At 50.6% G+C, this 17,278-nt stretch overlaps 1 protein-coding gene across 2 annotated transcripts in view; it reads right to left on the reverse strand.

Moving 5' to 3' along the window:
• Positions 1-3,882: 3,882 nt before the first annotated feature.
• Positions 3,883-17,278, reverse strand: part of Znf423 (zinc finger protein 423) — a 295,757-nt gene continuing 282,361 nt past the window's right edge. For both annotated transcript variants that reach the window (XM_027405520.2, XM_027405521.2), the window contains one exon: positions 3,883-4,573. In XM_027405520.2, the coding sequence (XP_027261321.2) occupies positions 4,544-4,573 (30 nt within the window). In that variant the 3' untranslated portion in view covers positions 3,883-4,543. The remainder of the gene's footprint in view (positions 4,574-17,278) is intronic.

The raw sequence follows: 17,278 nt of genomic DNA on the forward strand, positions 1-17,278 counted from the left end.
TGACTCTGTGTGTGATAAGGGTGGGAGTGAGGGAGTACAGAGACTCCCCAGTCAAGAGCACTGAGCTGCCATTGGGACCCTTCTGTCCCCTGCCTGAATTCGTGACTACGTTTAAAGAGCTGACTGCTCTGTGAGCCAGACTTCTGAACAACTCTGATGAAGAAAGGTCCCTGGGGATTCAATTCATGATGTTGGCCACTGAAAATGTGGACCCTTTTGCTCCATGCCATAATCTAGCCTGTCCTGACAGATACATGTCCCAGTGGACACACAGGTAAAAATTGTGTGCACACCCAACGATGGGCTGACCATCAGGCCTCATCAGAGCTCTGGTCTTTGGAGCACATTACCAACTTCAGGGGTCAGAGTACTGGAGTAATTGTAAGAGTGAAGCATTTACTTAAGCTACAAAATTAAGCAAATGCAAAATCAGCAAGCAAGAAAGCATACTATTTTCATACAATATTTTTGAAAATCAGCATTAACAGAAAACAAGTAAATAAAATCCCTGGACAAAATAACCAATAGTGAAATAAACATTGCATCAGGTATTTAAAATCTATTTTACAAAAGGAACTGCTACCTACCAATTTGGATTTTAACATATTGGGGGTAACAAACCCCAAAGGTGTTGGATACCAGAGAACAGGAGAGACCTGAGACAGCTACCAAACACCAAACACGGAAAGGTTACAGCTTTCATGCTGAGTCTCTCTCCAGCTAACTGCACCAGCTTGGTGCCCTCTCCCTCCTTCTTCCAGCTCATCTCATCCTGTGCGCTCTGGTGGAATTTCATTCCCTTCTGGTTCAGGGTGAGCTCTTGCTGGGCAGGGGTCACAGAAATGCTCACTTCAGAGCACACCTTTGGGGTGTGTCATTCTTGATCCTTCTCTCCTGAGAGAACCAAAGCCAAGTGTAAGATATAGACTAGTGCTTGCTGCTTTGACAGGTTACAAGCATTTGGTAGGCAAACCATCTCATAGTGTCTCTTCTCCAAAGATAATTCCAACCTATACCAATAAGCACACAACGGGAAAGGAGCTGAGTGTTTAGTGCTCTCATCAAGTTACCTATCTGATCATTCAAGGTGGCACCCAGCTCTCCAGCTATTGAATCCAAGGTGGAGAGCCTGAAATCAGTTCCTTTGTTATTAAGGAAAGAGGGAACCAACCGTCTTTCTGTGTCACTTGCTGGAGTTTCGTTATTGTCATGTTTGAATAAATATATTGGTGGGAGTCTAAAGCAGAAGGCAGGACACCTGAGGTGCAGTTGCAATTCTATCTAATGTGTGACCTTGGTCAAATTATATACTTCTCTGGTATATAATAAATATAATAAAGTAGCAAGGAGATTGTGGAGACCTCTAAGGCAACCTCTAGCTTGCTTCTAGCTCAGAGCTCTTCACAGACTGAGCCTTCTTCCTCCTCTTTGTGACTGCTGGCTCCTTTTATTTGACAGGTCACTTCATGACAAGCCCTCTTTGACAAAGCCCTAAAACAAACACAGGGGTCTCCACCTATCACCCATAGCTTCTGTCTTTCACCATCATAGTACTGTGGTTGTGTGTTGCTGGCTTATTTGGAAGGTAGTTGTCAAATGATTCTGAGCTGCAGAAGGGCATGGGGCACAGGGACTTCCTGGTCTGTGGCCCCTGTCGTAGGTGGTGTCTGGGACACAGGAACTTGTCTTAGGTGGTATCTGGACACAGGAACAGTCAGACAACAGCCGACAGATGGATGAGTAAATGGGTAACTAGGTCAAAGTTTGAGTGCTCGTCACCCCACACCAAAGAACTAGACTAGGAGGGAGGAAAATCACATGGGAATTTCATAGTATCACACTGGGAGTTAGGACCACTCTATGGCTGGGAGAGGGGTGCACTAAAGACCTTCCTATGGCAGTTTCTCCGGTGACCAAAACTCTTGCACTCCTGCTTCCAGAAGCTCTAGGAGGGTATCAAGAATAAGGACATGTGTCCCAAGATTCCTGGATCATTTCCAAGCCTGGGCAAAATCCCTCTGCCCAAAGATCGAGCCTAATAAAATGGCCTGCACATCTAGATGTACGTACCACGAAAGTAGGCTTCTGGACACTCACCCCCAAAGCAAAATGCAAAGGACACGGCTGGTTCCCGGCACCCTCCAGGCTAAAGGTTGCCTGGGGAGAAGGCCTGGTCTCACTTTCCTCACAGCCAGGCCACAGGCACCATCACACACGTGCCTGGGCTGCGCGGGGAACCAGCTCACTCAGCTCTAAGTCACTGATTTATAGCCGTGCCCCACTCCCCACCCCAACGCCGCTTGACTGCGATGAAGGCGAGTCCCAGCCCCCATTCCGCAGGAAGTGGAGAGGGGCGCTCAGCTGCCGCGATGGGGGCACAGCCAGCAGAGAACAATGGGGTTGGGCGAGGGGAGTCGGCGGGGTTCCCTGGCAGCCTTGTCACCGCCATAAACCTCATTACCTCGCCGTCCCCCAGGCCGCCTCTCTCCTTACCCAAGGCAGCAGCCGGCTTCGCCGCTGATTCCCACTCGGCGTGAAAAGCTCTTAAACCCCCCGCTGTATTTTTAATGGGGGCAGTGACTAATTTAGCCCTACGCCACCAACCGTCAAATCACATCTTCTGTTGGTACTTACTGAGGGCTCACCTGGGCTGCGTGGGGCTGGGATAAATCCGGGCTCGAGAGCGCCTGAGGGAGCGAGGTGGTAAGCTCGGGCACCTGACTGGACAGCCTCCGCACTGCCCGCAGACGACCAAAGCATCCCGGCCCAACCCGGCCTTAGCGGCCACTTTGAGAAACTTCGCACCTACCCAAATTTGAGATCTCTCCAGAAACGGCCACCTACCCCCCTCCCGACACACACACACACACACACTGGGACTGAATTTTGAGGCTTCCCACTTTGAGGCTACCTACATTAAAGGGGAGCTCACAGAGTGAATTCTCCGGCCGGCCGAAGTTCGCTTCGTAACCTGGGAAGCGCCACCCCCTAATCCTAGTAGGAAGAAGCAGGAAGGGTCTCCTACAGGTCACCAGAAACCCCGAGCTAGGAACCCCCAGGAAGATGAGGGGCCTAATTGCTCCAAATTCCGCTGACTCGCTATCACATTATAATTAGGTGCAATCTGTCTGCTTCACTTCCGCTCTCCTTGCCCCGGGTGAAACGCGAGCCAGGAAGGGTTCCCTGCGCAGGGTCCAGGAAGCCTGCTAGAGTTCCGGGTGAGGCCTGAGGCAGCGGCAGGGCCTGGGGTCATTAGGCCAGTGAGAATCTAGGGGTTCCCACCACTTTCAGGGGGCTTGTGTGTGCAGGTAGTCCTTGAACTTTTTAGTCTTCTGGAATTTTGCAACTGGAGCACTTCCTTGTCGGGCTTTAGTCCTGGCACGGGACGCAGATCTCAGTTGGGAACCTGCTATTTCCACCTTGTTTCCACTCAGGAGCCACCAGCCCTAGACCTCCCACAGCTGGGTAGCAGCTGTCCCCTCCCTTCACATCCTATGCCTTGGCCCAAAGTAGAACCCAGGTTGTTTGTGCTGCCCTGGCACGCTAACCATCAGCCTATCTGCCTCCTTCCCAAGAAAGACTCATCCCAGCAAGGGATGCGTCAGTCATTAACTGGGAACATTGAAATGGCCCCCAATAGCCCCTGAGCCTCAGTTTCCTGATCCAGACATGACTAGAATAGAATACTTGATCTTGTGGATTCTTCCTCTCAGTGACCCCTGCAGCTCATCCGGGCTTCCAGAGTTAGTCTGTGGCACTTCTTTCTGTGAGTCTATTGTATGGAGTCCCCAGGGGTCTGTGTGAGCCCACAGGAACTCTCCAGAGACACACCTCCTGCCAGCCCCTTTGGCCTGGGGTTGAAGAGGAGAGAACCAGGCAATGTTGCTGATCGCATGGATTCCCTTTATTGAGCTGAACTAGTTACTGCAGTCAGATCAAGTCACATTTAAAAGCAGACCATCCAGTTGCACGGAAACCGATTATATTCATTACAGAGTTTTAATCACTGTCCGGTGAACTGGCAAATCCAATCAAAGCATTAGTCTTTAATTAAAAAATTAAAAGGAAATATTCAGACAATAGCCAAGCAATCACATCACGATGCACAATTACCTAGAATTGCAATTAAAAAGTAGTTAACAGAAGGGGGAGAAAGAAAAACAAAAAAGAAAAAAAAAGAAGCAAAGAAAGAAATCACACTAATCCTTAAAAAAAAAACTATCAATATAATACATGAAGGAACAAAGGACAATAGCCTCAAAAAGCAGGTTTCTCTAACACTAGAAATGTAGTCTGTGGCGAAAACTCTAAAAGCACACTAGCTGTAGCAGGACAATAAAAAACACTGAGCATGGAATACTTTTAATCTCTGCCATTAATATTCATTTCCAGCTGCTTATAATAGCAGCGCCTCATGGCCAAATCATTAGAGTTTTACATCTGGGTTGCAAATGACACTTTGATTGGATGTAATGTTCAAATGGCCCTCCCCACGGCGTCTCCGGCAAGCCTTCTGCGGAGAGGTGTCCTGTCGCGAGGTCCCTCACTGTGCGTGCTGGCTCATCGTGTGGTTCTGCAAAGGCGAAGAAAGGAGACACGCATGAGGGCGAAAGAATGGCGAGCATGCCTGTCCCCTCCCACCCGGGGCATGGACGCCGAGAGCTGCAGAAAGCCGCTCGATCATTACAAAACAAAATGCGAAAGCAAAAAAGTGCTCGGGGGACGCAGCTGCCAAGGCGCCACGTAGATCCGAGCTTAGGGATCAGTTCCTGTTGCTGCTAACCTGGGTTCCCTGTAAATTGTTTTTATTTTATTTATTTATTTTAGACCATTCGGGTCGTACCTAGGGGGTGGGCTACGTGGAGGGAGAAGGAACAGCCGGGGAGGTGGCAATAATGAGTACTACCTCCCTCTCCCTCCAATGGCGAGAAGGAAACTCTGACGGCCTGCAGGCTGCCCCCGCATCCCATCTCGGTCCCTTGCTCACGGTTCTGAGCTACGCAGGAGGAAACCGCAGATGTGCGGAGCAGCGCAGCCGCCCAGAGGCACCCGAGTGAGCGCAGACGCGCTAAGGCGGTGGGTGGGCGACGCCCGTAGCTCAGGCAGGGGACAGGTCACTCAGCAGGGAGGGTCTTGGGAAGAGCCTGAAGCTGAGCTCCCAGGGCCCTGCCAGAGTGGTCACGTGAGAGGGAGATGGTGTGCTTTGGCCGCTTGGGCCTGGGAAACCGGGGCCCAGGTGGGACCCTGTGGCCAAACACTTCCCTCTCTCCACAACCCACGCACATCCTTCCCCCAGTCAGCCCCAGCGGGGCAAGTAGTGCGGGCAGTGTGGGGTCTGTTTCCACCACGGCCAGCAGCCTGGGGCTAGGAGCGGGTTTTGGCTCCTGAAACCTGGTCTTTTTATTTCTTTTCTGCCAGGCGTAATGCCAACACGACTATTATCGTCCCAGCTTCAGGCGGTGGTCCACCTCAAGACACCTGGAGATGGGAAGCAACATCCTCCAGGGCCGGAGCCTCAAGGTAGCAGCTGATCCCCGTTGCTGGCTCTTTAGAATACCCCTGCCTCCCAGCCTCGGAGCCCTACAAGGAGACCCAGCCAAACACTCGCCGGCCTGCATCTCTGCCACTAACCACCAGGGGGCAGGAGAGGCGCCGCGACTTTCTCCTGGACTGCAGGTCTCGTTTCCAGAAGGACCAGAGGAAAACCACAGTTTTTTATTTATTTAATTTTTTTTTCCTTTCTAGGATGGAGATGGGACCACAGCTATTCTCCAGGATAGGTCCTCTTGGCAAGCGCGCAGGCTACATACAGACACAGGCGCAATGCTTTTGATTCCCACGAGATATCATGAGGAAAGTGAGGCTCAGGAGACAAACTACCTGCCCACTTCAGCCGGCTGGGATCCAGGAGGGGCTAATCCAGGCCACTAGACTCTAGTGACCTGCAACCAATGGGTATATCAGCCTGCCGATTATCCACGGCTTGCTCCAGCACCCTTGCTCCAGCCCAGACCGCCAGCATGACCTCGCACCTCAAACAATTCAAGGTCGGGGCAGATTGTTTGAGCTGAAGATGGGCCCCAGGTGGTTACCATAGGAACCCCATCCTCCAGCCCTGAGATAGCAACCAACCGTGTGTACTGAAAGCACAAATCTGGCTTCCTTATAACTCTGGCCCTTGCTGCCTTAATACTTCTCCCAGTTGTCCTCCAAGCAGGCTTTCCTCCAGTGCTCTGGACATCCAGATTGCTTCAGCAGCCCAAGTGTACAACTCCTGACCAGCACCCACAGGAGGCCGGACACGTCGTGTACTCAGGCCTGGCTGCCCGAGCTGATCTGCAGGCAGCACAATAACACCTGCCCCAGGGATGGATACATGCTGGCTTCCCAGTGCCCAGTGGAGTGGTAGGCACAGCTGCCTGAAAACAACAGAGCTAGCACAGGCCTAGGGTGCTAACCCACACCTGGGTGTAGAGATGCTGTGAATGTAGACTGGAGAGCAGTCAGTGGGTTCTCGTGTGTATAAACCATTGCCAAAGACGGCAGAAGCCAGGCAAGACCCTTGAGGGCCCATCACCTCCATTTTGGGAGGAGTTCCTGGGAATCTAGGGATAATGGAGCAACATCTTTTAAGGATGCCAAAAAAGGGCCACATGACACACCAGCAATCCCTAGAGGTGGAAACCCTTGGCCTTGGACCATGGGCCAGGAAACTGAGAATAAATACCACTTGTTAGAGACTTCTTCCTTCGGGAGCAATAGCACATGCTTTTTGAGTTAGAAAGGAACTTCCTCCAAAAGGCATTCTAAGGCAGACAAGTAAAAATTAATATGCCAACAAAATCCCAGGATGTCACAGCAGAAGGAATGTCAGACTCCATGCTCTGAAGGTGACCAGCACCAGAGTGCATTCAGCTTGTGTCATTAAGTACCTGCTAGATGTTCTCTGGGCTGGGAACAGTGAGGGCAGGGAAGACTCCAGCTGGCCCCATCCCTAGAGGGGTCTGATACAGGAGTGACAAACACAGAATTAATGGTGCCATCAATAGCCCAGGAAAGGGTCAAGGTCAGAGAGAGAGAGAGAGAGAGAGAGAGAGAGAGAGAGAACTTTAGAGGGGCTATTCATGGGGCCAGGTGCTCATCCAAGGAGGGCTTCATCCAAAGGCAGTCTCTGAGAGGGCAGAGGGCTGTCCAAGATCCATCACTAAGAACCTCCCTCCAGCCTTTAATCCCAGCACTCGGAGGTAGAGGCAGGCAGATCTCTGTGAGTTGGAGACCAGCCTGGTCTCCAGAGCGAGTGCCAGGATAGGCTCCAAAGCTACACAGGGAAACCCTGTCTCGAAAAACCAAAAAAAAAAAAAAAAAAAAAAAAAAAAAAAAAAAAAAAAAAAGACCCTCCTCCCAAATGCCTTACAAGGCACATCTATGGTAGTAGGTCTTTTCCCAGACTATGCAGTGAGGGCGAGGTTTAAATGAGTCCACCAGACCCAAGGCTTCTGATGGCTTTTTTTTCCCAACCTCATGACTCTTACAAGACCCTTCTAGCTCCATGTCTCTCTCTCTAGTTATGCTTACGCTATACTGAGTTTCTTTAGAGGAGTAAAACAACAACCAGCTCTTTAAAGACGCTTCCGGTCTTACAGTTGAGCACTAACCAGAACCATAAAGGCTGGCAGTGGGCCGGCCAAAGGCTGAGATGAGCCTGGCCATGATGCCTGGCACCCACAGGCCTCATTGCCTGCCAGGGAGACACAGGTGTGGGGCACAGAAGCAGGTGAGGAAAATAAAGCGGAGGCTCTCGGCTGCTGGCCATCACTGGGCAGCGCTCCTACACTCACGGATGGGGTTTCTGTGATACTCTGACTTAGGGCCTCTTCCTGAGGCACACTGCTGGTGTCTGGTTGGTACCCCTTGTGGTACCTCTTTCACCCACAGAATCTTTATTGCCCAGCTGTTGGGTGTCAGTCACTAACTCCTTGCTGGGTTTGTGTTGGGTATGAGCTGGGCACAGGAGCAGGAAGCTATGTGTGAGGCTGGGGTGGAAGGACTGTCCTCATACCCTCAAAGCACATGGAAATGGGCTGGCCAGCTAGATCACATAAAATCCAACTTTGGGCACAGAGCCAGAGCTCTGCCCATCTCCACAACCCACAGATTTGTGGTTTGGATCCCCTGGTCTGCAGCCCAGGTCACATCTCTAGGTCTAGGTTTCAGGTTCCTTGGCCTGCCCGCCAGATTCATGCTTGAGAACTAGTACATTGGTTGCCTGGTCATAAGAAACAACATGGCTCCTCCTGTCCTGGAGGCCTGGATGTAGGCAGAAGAGACTTCTCAGTCCTGCAGACTACTCTTGATGTTCCAATAAGCCACGTGTGTGCCAGCTACTCTGATGGCTGTCTCCTACTTACCAAGTCCTAGCATCTTGCCTGACTCTTCCCAAATGCCCCATTGACACTAACCACCTTCCTAGGTGACCACAAGACAGGCAGGCAGCTTTGGTGACCTTAGTGGCCAAAAAGGGCTACTATGTTCAGTGTCAACTGTTACTTGCCAGCCATTTGACTTTGTAGCAAGTTCTCTGACCTCAAGGTTTGTGAGTTGCCTCTTTCTGAGATGCCAGTATGACTGGAAATGTTGATACGAGAATGGGATCTACCTACGGACAAGTGCCTGGGACAGAAGGACAATTTGCTTCCCGCTAGGACCCCCCCCCCCAAAAATGTTAACAGCTGGAACTACAAGGCAGTGTCAGCATCTGCCCATCATCTGTGCCCTGCCATGTCCCTGAAGCTGACTGCTCTCAGCAATGCCTGGCATGGCCCTATCCTCAGGACAGCAGGAGTCACTGGCCCCTTTTCCTCAGATCTGGCTGGATACTTGCTTTTACCCTTTCTGCAGAAGAGTGGGTGATCTGGTACAGAGGAGAGCCCCAGGTAGGGGGAGAGGTACATACCAGCACCTACCCACCCACCCACCCACCCACCACCTATCCACCCATCCACCCATCCATCCATCCATCCATCCATCCATCCATCCATCCATCCATCCCACAGACATTTACTGAGGTCCTGTCTAAGGTCCCAGGCTCTGCTCTGAGCATGTACAGATGGAGACACTTTGTCCCCTCCCTTGAGAGAACACTACCATGGTTGGGGTAGGGAGTTTGGACTCACAGACATCAAAGACCTCAAGGAGGCAGGAAAAATAAAAAAGGACTCATTCCCAAAGAGACACACACTCAGAACATCCTCCCACCACCCACTCTTTGTCCAGCTTGCATGACTCCCACCCACCATTTTGTCCCCACCCACTCTCCCTGTCCTACCTGCAGGGCCTTCTTGAAGCCACTTGACTTTCCTCATGCTCCCAGTCCAGAAGAGGCTGTTTTTCCTCATCCTATCCCTGTGTCACTTCCTGGCTGGCTGCAGCTATGAGAAGCTCTTGTGGGCCTGGTTTTTACAGTGGCTTTCCCCCCCAAAACCAAGACCAAGGACCAAGGTCTAGGATGGGCCTTAGCCTGGAAGAGTCCATTTTCAGTGGAAGACAGATGCCTTAGCCTCTGTCCATTTCATAGTCAAGGAGCTTGGCCTTGGGCAGTGGACAGGGCAGAAGGAGAGGGGGTACAGCCCAGACTCTGCCAAGTTTCCAGCTGCAGGATTGCATGAAAAGTAGCAGGGAGATGGGGTTTCTTATGGGGACTCACTCAGAAGAAGCCTTCCAGTTGCTCTGGAAGGACAGCCTGAGCTAGGGTTTGCACTAGTGTGTGTGTGTGTGTGTGTGTGTGTGTGTGAGAGAGAGAGAGAGAGAGAGAGAGAGAGAGAGAGAGAGAGAGAGAGAGAGATGGACAGAGGGATGGATGGACAGACAGAGAGTGAAGGAGCTCTTTGCCAAGCAGGATTAACCACCTGAGCATCTTGTAGGTATAACACTAATAAGGACTGTGACTCACAAAGACTGGGGCTCATCGTCTGGCTCAGCTGGTCAGACATCAACACACTTCAGTAACATCTGAGCCCTCAGCAGCCCCATGAACCAAGTACTACCTTCATCCCTGCTGCCCAGGACTTGAGGTGCAGGGAGCTTTGGATCCCACATGACAGTGCAGGGTGTGCACCCACAAAGTGTCTGTGTAATCCCCTCCACCATGGCACTCCTCTGCCTGTGAAATGTGAAAAGTGCAGCATATGCTGGGGGAACAATGAATAATTCAGCTTGGCAGAAGCACAGGGTATGTGCTATGGAGACAAGCCTCCAAAGGAAGGCAGGGGCCTTATTGATGAGGCTCTGTGATGCCAGACGAGGCAGCTTGCCCTTAAATCTGGGCCACTGGGAACTATCGAAAGTATTTGAGCTGTGGAGTTACACGACGCAAGACAGAGGGAAAGCTCATGTCTCCACCCAAAAGGTGTCTCAGCAGAGGCTCTTCATCTCCCTGCGCTCCCTCCACGGCCTCCCTGGCACACGCTGTCACTTGTCTTTCCCTTAGGGGCGGGTGCAGACACAGGCAGCTCTGCTCCCCTTTCTGCTGTGCATCACCTGGGCAGCCCCTCTCTGCTTGTGAGCACTTATTTTTAGCAGTGCTTGACAATCGTCCAAGGGTCTAAGACGAACAGATGGCCTGTCTTAAAGGCTCGTATGTTCGCTAGTTTGCACTTCTGACAAACGGTGCGCACACTCGAGAGCACCCCATAAACAGCGCCGAATGAATACTCACAACACAATTTAGCTAATGCACGTCATTAAAATTAGGAGTGAGTGATGGCTGGGGCTCCCTATAAATGCCTGCCAGTGACGCTCTGCTCCCTGGGGAGGGGGTAGGCCTTGATATACTTGTACTCTACGTCCTCCATCAGCCCTCTTGTCACCCATTCACCCCCAGGCCACTGTGCAAGTGACATGCACCTTTGGCATCTGAGAGAGGCTGGTGACCCAATGGCCTGGGACAGAGTCCCAGAGTGACTTATAATGTAAGGGGAGAGTGAGAGACCCTCCATACACAGGGCCACATGTGACATTTGCTTGTTCCTGCTGCCCATACAGCAGCAAGGAGGAGCCTGGCATCTGCCACTCCAGAGCAGCAGCAAGTGAACTCAAAGCTCAGCTCAGCCAGGAGGGCTGAGAAACCTATGGCAGGCATGGGAACCTCCTAGCCTGGAGTTAGGAGTCCAGCTTTCAGGAAACAAAGTGCAGCTTTGGGGAACATCTAAGAGCAAGAGCAAGAGCAGATTCAGGGACCCAAGAAATACCTTGAGAACAGGAGGAAGTCCTCTAGTCCAGACTCCTCTGGCTAGTAGATTCTTTCAGAGGCTGGCCAAGCTTTAGTTGCTGTATACTCCCAACCCCTCTCCTGTCCCCAGGACACAAAAGACTAAGGCAGGTGGCTAGTTCCATAGATGACAACTGTCTTCCCTTGAAAAGAAAAGATGGAAGAAAATATAGCGTCCAATAGACTCCCCAGGTGCAGGCAGCATGCTCCTGCACTTTAGAAATGAACCTACCTGAGAACAAATTGTTAGGAGGGAACCCACTCAGAGTCACCCCTAAAACAAAGACCAACATTATCTGCTTAGAGACCCTCAGCCTCAGGGGGATGCACCTTACAAATGAATGGGCCTAGGTGGTCTGTGTGTTTGATGTGGAGGAGGAGACTCCGGCAGCCAAGCAAGGGAAAACAGTAGTTTTATGACTGCTGTCAAAAAGCAGTGTGTGTGTGTGTGTGTGTGTGTGTGTGTGCGCGCGCGCGCGTGTGCTCATGTGTGTATGTTTATGTGTGTATGTGTACCTAATACTCCCAGGACTGCTTACAGATCTGTTCCTGTAAGGCAATAGGGTACACACTTGACTCAAGCCGTGAGGAAACTTAGCAACTGTTTCTCCAAAGATGGGCATTTTCGTTGCAGATTCACTTGTGTGGACAGACATCAGTCCCTCTTGAGCAGGCTACTGTACTGGCTCACTCTGAGCCTACTTTGACCCTAGCTGACAGCTCTCAATTATGAATTGAGTCTTGGGTCCCCTCCCTCAAAGGGCCCAAGTCAGATCTCTAAAAGCTGATTGCTCAGGGCAGGCACAGGGCAAGCCTGTCCATTACAAAGTCAGGCCAGGAATAGCGCTCAGTCATGAAAGGATTCGGGGACCAAGAGCAAGCCTTCTCAGACAGGACCAGCCACTGCTTGTGCCATGAAGATTGAGAGACTAAAGCAGGAACAGTACACCTTGTAAGTTAATGGGAGTCCTAAACAGGAAAAATATACCTTGCAGGAGATATAAGAACCAAAAGCAAGCTGGAGGCTTCTCAGACCAGACCTGCGGCTAATTGGAGTCAAAGTGTACACATGTCATGGGGTATATACATACATGGGGTACACAGGCACAACAAAAGTAACCTTGAGGTAGCTTGTGTTAGTAAAGAAAGGGGATAGACCCTGGAGAGCTGTTGCAGCCATGCTGGCTGGGCTCTACAGGAGGTCTCCAGCACAAGGTGTATGGTGTCATGAATGAGTGGGGCCCACAGCAGTGAAAAACACTGGGGCCAGTGGGTCTGTGTCAGCCTCAAGAGCTCAAGCTTGGTAGGAAAGATGCACAGCTCTGTACCAGGCGAGGCCACCATGGGGACACATGGGCCAGTAAGGCTGTATCTGTGGGCTTTGTCAGAAAATTGGAAATGAGTTTTTTAAAACTCTAAGCTTTCTCTGTGTTGAAAGCAGCATGGTGCGGGCCAACCACATGTCTCAGCTGAGTCTGATCTGAGGTCTCTGGAGGAGTCTCCAGCATACTAACTGGGCCAGGGCTCCTAAGGCAGGGCTGTTTGGGGCAATGCTCTTCCATGGCAGATGGCCCCAGTGCTATGAAGGGTTGTGGAACTTGGCATGGCAAGGCTCCATAGGAAGCAATGGAGAGCCAGGTTGTGATATCACCCTGCTGGTAAGCGTCAAGAGTTAGGGATGGTTTTAGCCGCTCACTGGCCCTGTCTGGTGCTGCCTCCAATGCTGTTGAGAGGTTGCCTGCACACTAGGTAGCAGAGCGATGACCGCTAACACAGGGAAGCAGCAACCCCTGTCTGCCCATCCAGAACATGCTGTACAGTTGTCTTAAAAGTGGTCAGGATCCTTCGGGGTCATTACCCTAGGCAAAATAAACTAGTCACAGAAAGATGCATACTGCTGGAATCTTCCTGTTTGGGGTCCTGAGTTAGCTCAACTCACAGAACAGCGTGTGACTGATGCCAGGGGCTGAGAAAAAGGGGCAGAGTTGCAGGCTGGGAAGATGAAAGGGCTGGGAGTGGAGGAGGTGAAGTTTACATGGTTGTGTATGAATCTCAAAGCCACTGAGCTGTACACCAGAATGGGGAAGAAGGGAGCTTCATGTAACATGAATTTACCACAGTTGAAAATGAAGCAGGTAGGACAAGCAAGAGACAGGTGTATGTTCTACACTAAGGGCAGAGACTCAGGACTTTTCCTGTGTGGCCATCTCATATGTTTGCCTCAGAGGACGCAGTGGCTGCAGTAGCCTGTGGCACCCTAGGCTGGTGAACGGGAGCTGCAGCATCCAAGGACACCATGCCACCTGCCAGCAGTGGCTGGCATTGCCTGCAAGGAATCTCCATGTCCATGCTGTAGAAGGTTTTCCTCCACAACAGCGGAACTGGCCATCGTATCAGTGGTGTGGCTCTCTGAACCAGGCCATCATGGCCACAGAACCCAGACAGGAGCGCAAATACCCAAGGCCCACTGACAAAAGTCCTATTCCAGGGGACAAGGGCCTGCTGCTGAAGGAGGAGTCTGCATTTTCCCCACAGTGGAGAGGAAGCAAGAGATAAGCATATGGCCCACCTACTTTTAAAAATGTGGGAACAACCTGGAGAGGGAGGGCTGTTTCCTCTTGGTTCATTTCCCACTCTGGGCAGGTTTTTACTATGTCCACACAGAATCATCCTTCCTCACAAACCAAAAACCAGGGCAACTAGCCAGTAGTGGGATGTGAGACCTGAAAACTAGGGCTGTCCTGGAAAATCTAGGTCACACGGTCACTAATTATACTGAACACGTATGTTCAGGTCCCTGGACCACACTGGGGCTTTTAGGTTTTGTAAATGATACATGAAAACTTTGATCCAGAGCTATTTCAACTGTCTTCCAAATTCCCGCTAAAAAAAGAAGACTTCACTGTATCTTCTAATTTTCTGGAAAACTACCCTGCCAACAAAGAGCTGTTCCAGCAGATGTTCTGAGGGTGGCTGCCCTCAGAAACATCACGCCCAGCACCCGCAAATGGCTTCTGGCGACCACAAGGCTCTGCCCCTTGCCCACAGCCCCCCAGGCTGCAGGGGCAGAAGTCTCAAAGATGGACCTAATTTACTGTGATGAATTGTGGCATGCACCACTGATCCACACCGCAGCTGAGACCCATTACAGCTAATGATCGCTACAGTCCTCATCAAACACGTAGGTGTGCACCCTTGCCAGTCCCGAAGGAGTCACATACCACAAATTGAAGGGCAAAGGGTGATCCCCCCACTTCTGGGATGTTGCTTCCATAGACTGTGGCTCAGTTGGCAACCAAGCCACGGTCACAGTGTCTCTGCTGACATACTTGCCCTACCAACACCAAGTAGTTCTGCACGATGATTCCCTTCTACATAGTGGAACTCACTGGTTCTCTGAGACAAACCCACAATCATCTGAACTCGTGTTCGATTCCATTCCACCAGTGAACCAGAGCAGTGTGTGTGCATGCATGCAGGCAATTTCAAAGTGGGGTGTGAAACTAAGAGCATATGAGGCGGGGAGGGGGGCTGGAGAGATGGTTCAGTGGTTAAGAGCATTTGCTGCTCTTGCAGGAGACCTAGGTTCAATTCTCATCACCCACATGGCAGCTCACAGCCATCTTCTCCAGAGGATCTGACGCCCTCTTCTGGCCTCCTCTGTCACTGAATGCACAACACATGGGGAGAAAATATGTGCATAAAATCAAAACAAATAAATCTTTTATTTAAAATAAAAAGGTCATAAAAGGAAGATCCTCTAAAGGCTGTATACATGGGGGCTGGAGAGATGGCTCCATCGTAGAGTGCTTACTGCTCTTGCAGAGGACCCATGTTCGGTTCCCAGCACATTTGCTGGTCAGGTCATAATCACCTATAACTTCAGATCCAGGAGAATCTGACCCCTCTAGCTCTGGGCACCTGCACTTGTGCTGATACCCACACTGAGACACAGATATACAACACATGACTAAAAATAAATCATAAATAAAAATTAACACATATACCTCAATATTGATAGGTGGGTAGATGTGTGTGTAATTGCTGGGTGAACAGACATCTATTGGGTGGGTGGGTGGATGAGACGGTGGGCTGTGAGAGCTGGAATGGCAGAGTCACGGAGTGGATGAATGAACAGGTTGGAGGAGGGTGGGCTGGCCAAAAAACAGTTGGTTTTGGAGTTCAAACCTGCCTTTTGTCACTTACTACTTCTACGACCCTAGACTCTAGGAAGACTTCATTTCTTTTAAGTCCTCATTTACACATCTGACAGGGGACAGTGCTGACTGCATCTACCTCATAGTCTTGCTATGATGTTTAAAGGAGAAAATGTACATAAAAGCTGAAACAGCATATAGAATGCCCTGTGTCACATGGGGCAGCTGACTGTTGCCAGGAAGGACTATAACATTTGTAAAAGCAAATATGAATATAAATATATAAATAGCCAAGAAACCCAGCTTTTAAAGAAAATAGTGTCTTGGGTGGTGGCCTGGGTCTGTGGCCTTGGGGATTCAATCAACCTGTCTTGGTTTCCTTATCTTGATAGAGACATCATTAGGACTAGGTGTTTAATGTTCAGAAGTGCCAAGGACAATGTCTGGTACTTGATAAACACGGAATAACATTTATTTTCAACAACCTCCAGACCAGGAGGTTCACCTTCTGCTCTGTAAGGCATTTGCTATTGTGGTCAGAGTGACATCTCCATGTGTGTCCCCTTGCTCCTATGTGAATGGAGACTGGAGGGAAGTTTTCTGGATAAGGCTCCCCTATCCCACCAGGAACCCCACACCCTGTCCCAACCAACTTAGCCCCTTACTTCTCCTCTTCCTCCACCACCACAGTCCCCATGATATAATATTTATCACAATGAACCCAACCCAACCCAGCTCCAGGTCCTTGAACATGCCCATGTACTAGCTATCATATATGAGTCTCTGCTGTGTCGGAAACTGCTCTTCACACATCAACACCACTTTTCTGATGAAGAAACATGAGGCTTTCCCTCAGTCTTTCTGCTGGCCAGAGGTCGCACTTGTCTCTGCTGTACCCCCATCCTGTTGTTCCCGGTTGCCACCTAAAGGTCACACCAAAAGGAAACTGTCACCCAGCACAGGCCTGAACCAACCCGGGCCAGCCCGCTTGATTCTGTGTAAACTTCAGTGGCAGAGTGAGGACAGCCGGCTCACTATTGACACAGCAAAATTAATTTCTTGCCCCCCCATCCCCGCCCTCTGCTCCACCGAGTGTTCTCCGGGCTGCTGACTGCTGCTACGGAAATGCCAACTTGCATTTCTCATCATTAATTTCTTTCTAAATGTCATTAGTAATTGTTCCTGCTGCACCAAAGAGTACAATCTAAGCTTCCACCAAAAGCCACCCTGGACTCCAACAGACTCTGCTGGTAGGAGCCAGGGTCCTGCCACACCAGAACCCAACCTCCTAACAGGAAACAGCCAGCCACACTCCCAAGAAGAGGTGGTTTGAACAGGAGTGGCCCAAGCACACAGAAGCCCATCCAGGGTATTGGAGCAATGGACACCAGTCTAGGAGCAGGCTGCCTAGGTTTCTGTCTCCACCACTGCCCAACCACATCTTAGCCTTCTATCTGTAAAGGGTATAAGTGACCATACTGGCTGCATTAGGACTGTGTGGAGGGGACACTGGGTGAATGCTTCCCACTGAGCTTGGCTGATATCCTCACTACTTCTTACATCATACTACCAGGACTGCGAGCTCAACTCTGCCATTGACATGGGACATCAACTCACTGGTGTCCCTGAATATGACCCATCAAAAAGTAGAGAGCACATCACTCAGGAGGCTGAGGCAGGAAGAAAAGAGTTTGAAGTGTACCTTGGCTACATAACAAAGCTTATCTCAACAGAGTGAAAATGAGATGGTAATGCTAATTGCCAATTATGCTCCAAATACTGCCCTCTCTATCATGTCCTCCAGGGATCCGGGTGTCAGTGGCCCATTGTGCAGAAGTAGTGTCTCCTCTAAGAG

The sequence above is a fragment of the Cricetulus griseus genome, chromosome 3 (genome assembly GCF_003668045.3).
Source record: "Cricetulus griseus strain 17A/GY chromosome 3, alternate assembly CriGri-PICRH-1.0, whole genome shotgun sequence".
Lineage (NCBI taxonomy): Eukaryota > Metazoa > Chordata > Mammalia > Rodentia > Cricetidae > Cricetulus > Cricetulus griseus.